The sequence below is a fragment of the Parasteatoda tepidariorum genome, chromosome 4 (genome assembly GCF_982258835.1).
Source record: "Parasteatoda tepidariorum strain Cologne lab strain chromosome 4, Ptep-v5.0, whole genome shotgun sequence".
Classification (NCBI taxonomy): domain Eukaryota; kingdom Metazoa; phylum Arthropoda; class Arachnida; order Araneae; family Theridiidae; genus Parasteatoda; species Parasteatoda tepidariorum.
In genome coordinates, this window is record NC_141758.1 from 499617 (window position 1) to 506241 (window position 6625).

At 30.8% G+C, this 6625-nt stretch overlaps 1 protein-coding gene across 4 annotated transcripts in view; it reads right to left on the bottom strand.

Moving 5' to 3' along the window:
• LOC107442993 (uncharacterized) overlaps nucleotides 1–6625 on the bottom strand; it is a 128669-nt gene that overhangs the window by 42504 nt on the left and 79540 nt on the right. For all 4 annotated transcript variants that reach the window (XM_087160496.1, XM_087160494.1, XM_087160495.1 and 1 more), the window contains one exon: nucleotides 4895–5230. In XM_087160496.1, the coding sequence (XP_087016622.1) occupies nucleotides 4895–5230 (336 nt within the window). The remainder of the gene's footprint in view (nucleotides 1–4894; nucleotides 5231–6625) is intronic.

Consider the following 6625-nt stretch of genomic DNA (forward strand, 5'->3'; position numbering starts at 1 on the left):
CTGGAGATGTACCAGCATTCGTATGCACGTGTCCTAACCTCGTTCATTCGACTGGGAATATAGAGCTAGTGTGTGCCATAGTGCTAGATTTAGAAGATTTTTTACTACCTTCGGGAAATTTTATCATTATTAAAAGACTTGCTTTTCTTGCTGTAGAGAGTTTCTGTTAAGTATGTACTTTCCAAAAACTGTTTTTCCCCCTCAAGAACTCTCAGTACAGTAAAAAATGCAATGGAGATGGATGACAATAAATATTCATCGAATAGACTGGAACCAAGGACTGAAGCTATGAACCAAGCTTTGTATCATTTTTGTTTATGTTTTCACATATTTAAGTGAAAAGATTTGAGAGGCGAAAGTTTCTAGAATTTTTATCAGGCAGGGTGTGCTACAACTTAGACTAGGGGGAAACTTTTTTGATCGAGGTCAAGAACTCGAAGAAAAAAAAGTTTGGTTGGTGAAGTAAAAACTTCTATAATAGAAAAATGATATACAGGTTTTAATTTAAATATTTAATGAGATTAATGAAATTGCTTACATTTCATATAGTATATTTCATTTTTAAAAGTTCCTTATATTGAGGTTCTAAGTGAGATGGACATATTTTAAGGTACAAGGCTAAATGTTTGTCTGTTAGTCTACTTCTGAAGTGATTTTTCACGATGTTCGAGTTTGAAAACACTTGCTCACATATGTAAGATGAAGCAAGCATAGCTCTGATTTTCTGGGCCTGAAATACTAAATTTTGGAATCTAGCTTTTAGTAATGATTTGTAAAACTCAAACTTTGGCAAATTTAGACACAACTGCTTCAGATGGCGCCAATATAAGGCTATTCTGTAAAGAACTTTTGCTTTCAAATTTAACAATTGAAGCTGTCTGTGCCAGCTATTTCCATCAATTCATGTTTGGTAGGAACAAAATAGAGAAAGTAAAAAGGTCATCAGTAATTTGTTGAAAAAGAAAGAGCAAAAATAGCTTTAAACAAAGTAGACAAGAAAATGAATGTATATTATATATATTCGTCACGGATCGGCAAATTAAAATTCTATCCGCTGGCAGAATGAAATCTTCCGGCGGGCCGTAGTTGGCTCGCTGGTCGTAGTTTGTCCATCCCTGACTTAAACGATTCCGGCTGTCCTAAAACCAATGAACTCATGTCACCTTTTTGCTTCCTCCCCTTCACATTCTAAACATTGTCAAAGCATGTGCACGTTTCCTCCAAGAGTTATAAAAAGGCTAGAGTTATTAAATACTAGTTTATAAAGACATACATTTGAAATCATAAAACTAATCTCTAAAATGAAACATTTCAAACCATTGATTAAAAAATGTTCAAGGAATGAGATTAAAACTCTGTGTGCTGAATGTACTTAGGGATAGTATTCCGCTTACAAGAACTCAAAAAACACGTTTAGTTCCTCACAAGGACATTTTCAGGAAACTTTCACAAAAGAGAACACCTTTGAAAAAGAAAAAAAATTCTTATTAAAAAGGAGAAAGACTTCTATCCACTTTACTGCCCATATCTATCATCATTCATGGACCGCATAGTAAACTATTTATTTGCTGGCAAGGTGTCCCTGGAATAAACTCCTTGAAAATAAGATATTGAGACATAATATGAAATAGTTGTAATCCATCCATTTTTCAGTTTCCGAAGTCATACAAAATAATTCTTGATTTGTTAATCTCGATTAAATGTTCAAATTCGGCGGAAATAATGACGCATACAATTTGCTCTTTGTTGAATAACAGTTCTAATCGTATATTGTTATGTTTAATCAGGTGTCTCCTCTCCCCCCAAACATAAATCTGGTGAGAGATTAAATCCAAATAATGTATTTCCATTCACGTCTTCGAAAATATTTCTCTGTTTTTACCCATTCGTTCCGTACCAATAAATAGTGTTTTGTGAGAAATTCAGTTCTAAAGAGAATTGTAAACTACTATACACACGCTGAAATAAAATTTAAATTGAATTTTATAATGTTTCGGGGAGAGTTTTAAAATGATCCGCTGAAATCATCTACACATCCCATAATCACTTTTCTTTGGCATTTTTCCTGAAAATATAGCCTTAAGTAAAAAGAATGTTTCCTTTTAGGAATAGGATACACTTAGCATAGGACTCGTTTGATGGGATATTTACCATTTTCTAATGCATTTGCAGGGCCAAATTTTACACCAAGATTCACACAATCTTTTCTAATGCATAAAATCAAATGATCTAGAACTATTTTAAATCCAGCAGATCCTTGTGAACAAAATTTCGAATTACTTCGCAGGACTATTAAACTGCACAGGCACATTATCGAAACCATTAGAAAAAGGATGAAAATTAACCATCCAGAATAACTGTTTGTGTACTGGGAATCGGAAAGTTAAACCATTCTAATTCGGATTTCATACATCGGATGAATCTTTCAACATAAATGACATTTTGGATCAAAAATATCCTGACCTCTCACTTTGAATGCCTGTGTAGTTTCCTGTTTCTGGAAGAGCAGAAGATAGGTTTATTTAGAGAAAGTGCGTTTTTTGTATCCAATTGCATAACTCAATAATTGGTACTAAATAATTAGCATATTTGAGATCATCTCCAGGAACCATTAAGATTAACGCTTAGCACGTGAATATCCGATCATTAGAACAAAAATTATTCAAGGTGATATCTTTTTTTTTTCCTTTCTTTTTTGCGCCCTGTACTTAAGCGAACATAGTCATAAAAGAAACAAGCAGTTTTTTTAATTTGAAATAGTATAAAAGAGCAGAGTACAGAGTAACCTCTTTTAGCGAAATCTAATTCACAAATAACATAAAAATAGGAATCTAGTTTATTTTACATCCCAAAACATGCATATTTAAAAATGATTACAAGTTTAAAAAATTATAAATAAAAAATAAATAATTAAAAAATTTTATTAAAAAGTCTAATTAAAAAATCTAATTAAAAATAATTAAATTATTACCAATGAAAAATTACCGACTTATAATTAAACTAATAATTACTGAATTAATAATTAAAAAAAATAATTAAATTTTTTAGAAAAAATTGTCGACTATGTCACGTAAAAAGTTTCCGATTCAGAAAAATCTAATCTCTCTTTACAATAGGTAATATAATTCAAAATCTAATAATTCCTTCTCTCCCAGTTGAAAAATCTGGAGGAACCCTGATAAGACCGGATAAGGAATGAGGAGAAACCTCCCTCCCCCCTCTGTTATAGCCTCAACATCCAGTATTCTTAAATCCCATCCGCAGGTCGATCGCTGAACAGTACGCTTCCACTTCAGATCTATGTCTAAATTGTGACCTCTCAGGTGTGCTGTGCTGCTATCTACCAGGAGGTTCTGAACTGAGTAGTGTTTTCACTGTTCTATTGTCAAATGAAACCTTCCTGACTTAATTCGCAAGGCTAATGGCTAGAGAGCTTGATCTGTCCAAGTGTGTCATTAGGAACAATAAAAACATTAATAAAAAGAGAGCAAAATATTGGTATAAAGAGCAATATAAGCAAACTGAGTTAAGCTAATGTAAATTATTTAATTTGTGGATATTTAAGTTAAAAAAAAACTAAACAATAAGCTAAATAAAAGCAATTTAAGTAACTGCGGTAATACTGTTTTTATAAATAGTTAACAAATAGTTGATATACGTAATATCGCAGGAGATATTTGAATGTTTAATAAAAAATAAATCCAAAAGCTTAAACATTCTCAAAATGCAGAAATTACTCAAAATGCAAAGGTCTGTTATTATTTTTTTTAAATAAATGATTATTTTTTAAATTCTCGAAAATTGCTTAACCGATTTTGCTCAAATTTCGTGTTTTGCTATATAAAATTATATATATGCTATATTTTTCAAAAATTACGTAATCCTTACATTTCTTCCACTCCTATTTTCCAACGTAACATTAAAAAAAGAAAAAAAATTCGACTACTATTGTATAAAATTAGTAAAAATGATAAGTAATAGAATTATCTTTGGATGCTCGAATTTTATAATTGTGTGCAAAGAGTTTTCAATCCGCTCAAAATATTATCAATATATGGCGATATACGCAAAAAGTAAAATTAACATTAAGGGATCCTAACTTTCGACTTCTCTCCAGTTCAATCAATTGGGACATATTTTCCAGATTGCGACTATCGGGGGTCAGAAATCATTACATCCGTACAAAAAAAAGTATGTTTATTCAGAAAAATGTTTTTGCATCTAATTTTGTAATTAAGATATTGTCTGTTCTAATTAATTAACTCATTTAAAGTCATCCCCGTGAGACATTAAGATTGAATCCCAGTACGGGAAGTATTTAGAGTGATCCGTGCTTTTTTTCATCACAGTGTATTAAATATGATAATTAGGAACATTGTATTACGTTTCAATCTTAATTTTATAAACACTGTTCATATTAGTACCCTCTTCCCTACCCATCTATTTTTTCGTGGCATGAACATGAAATAAGACACGTTTTCAGTAATTGTAAAGCATAAGATCATTTCGATATGAGCGGAAATGTAGTAATAAGCCTTTAAAAAACTATTGTTATCATAAGTGGTTATCTGTTGTTTATTTTGCCAATAGCTGGCTAAAGATCATCGAATGTGAGTACATAAAAAAGCAATTTTCCTCTTACAGAATCGTCCTCTTCTGCTCTAGCTTCAAGAAGTTGTCACTTCTATGTTCAGCGCTTAATTTTTTTCTTTTCAAAAGAAGTGAAACGTTAGTGTGCTGAAGGCTCTACAATTTTAAGAAGAGCGGTGTGGCAACATTTACTTCCGTATCTGTCTATCTGAAGCTGGATGGGCCACTGGGAATCGAACCTAAATTTTTCACTATGAAATCACTCATCCATCTTAAAAGGGAATTAAAAAATTGCCAGACTCACCTCCAGAATACGCGGTGTGATCCGATCACACTTCAGATTTCCTACGGCTTCTAGAAGATCCATCAAATCAGGATCCCCGTCACATTCTTTATCCAGAAGCAGATCCGAGAACAGATCTGATATTCTGTTTTTTACACCGGGCTCCGCTGATGAGGCCAGGTGCCCCAGGCTGATCGGGAGGGCACCCACCGCACTCTCCCCGCCGGACACAATCTCGCCCAGCTTCATCAGCAGTTGTGGGGAGGGTCGAGAAATGTCTGATAAAATATCTGCAACGATCTGCTGCTGATGTGTCGTTTCAAGTGAGCTGCTTTTACCAAGGAAATGTAGAAATATCTAAACAGAACAACGGTATATGAATCTCCGAGCAAATACGATATGAAGAATGATTTAAGAATGATTTATGCATCTACATGAGAACATTAGCTGTTTACCCCAAGAGGAGCAATTACCTACCACTTTCATAACACACCGTGTTTTAACCTTAATTGTAAATATTTATACGTTATTAATATATTATGATAGGAAAAAAAAACCTTGTTTCTGCAAAATAAATCCTTATAATTAATAGCAATAACTTTTTTTTTCTGGTTCCTAAAAAAAAGCGTGAAAATGGGCTAAAATTCTTTCTATCACACGGTATCAAAATTAAGTTCAATTTTTTCTACAGGTTAAAATTTTTTTCTGAAATTTATTTTTTGACTTTTTTAATTAGATGATTATTATAAAATATTAAGTTATTAATTCAGTGATAACATTTCCTCTCAGCTCCTCTTCCTGAATATAAAAATTTGCGCTTTTAATAGTGCTTAAATTTAAAAGATTATATTTATCGTTAAAAAGAAAATATCGATATTATACTTTCATTTTGCAGCATAATATTAATTATAATCCCATTTCAATTATGAAAAATGAATTCTGTTCGATATTTCATTCAGAATGAAATTCAGTGTTATTACAACTACTGAACTTTCGTATAATCCAAAAGCGTGTTATAAAATGTAAGAAAAATAAAACTATAACATCAGAAGTTTTCAAGAAAATTCATTCTATACCCAAAATCTTCCAAAGCAATTTGGTTGGTTTGAATAAACTCGAGCAAATAATAATTCAAAATGCATTCTAGATAAATAAACCCTATACAATATTGAAATATACAAATATATATGAAAATCATACAGATTCAAAAAAAAAAATTTCGTCATATTTAAATATAAATATGTAGTACTTATCATTATTTAAAAATGTTTTCCAGATAAATTTATCTCAAGTAAAACTAAATAGTACAATTATAAATAATAGTAATATAATATATTAAATTAATCAGCACTATTTAAAATTCAACACTTTAAATATAAATGTGTAATTACTCTATATAAAAATTATTTTTATTACATAATAATATTTATTAAATTTATAATGCAAAAAAATATTTAATAAAAATATTACTATGTAAATAAACCACTTTACCTGTTTGATTCGAAAATAAAATTTAGGAAGGCTATTATAAGCTCAGATTGTAACACTTTTTACAGAGTGCGTGATTTGGCTAGATTTATGCAACTCTTAATTTCTAAATTGATTTTCTATTGGATTAGAAAATCCTTCATTCGAAAAAAAATCGTTTTTTTTTAACTTTCATTTAAAAGTTAATATTAACCATATTTTTCTTTATTCGCTACGAATCCAAAAGCCTTTTCAGCAACCAAAATAAGTTAATATAAAGCATAA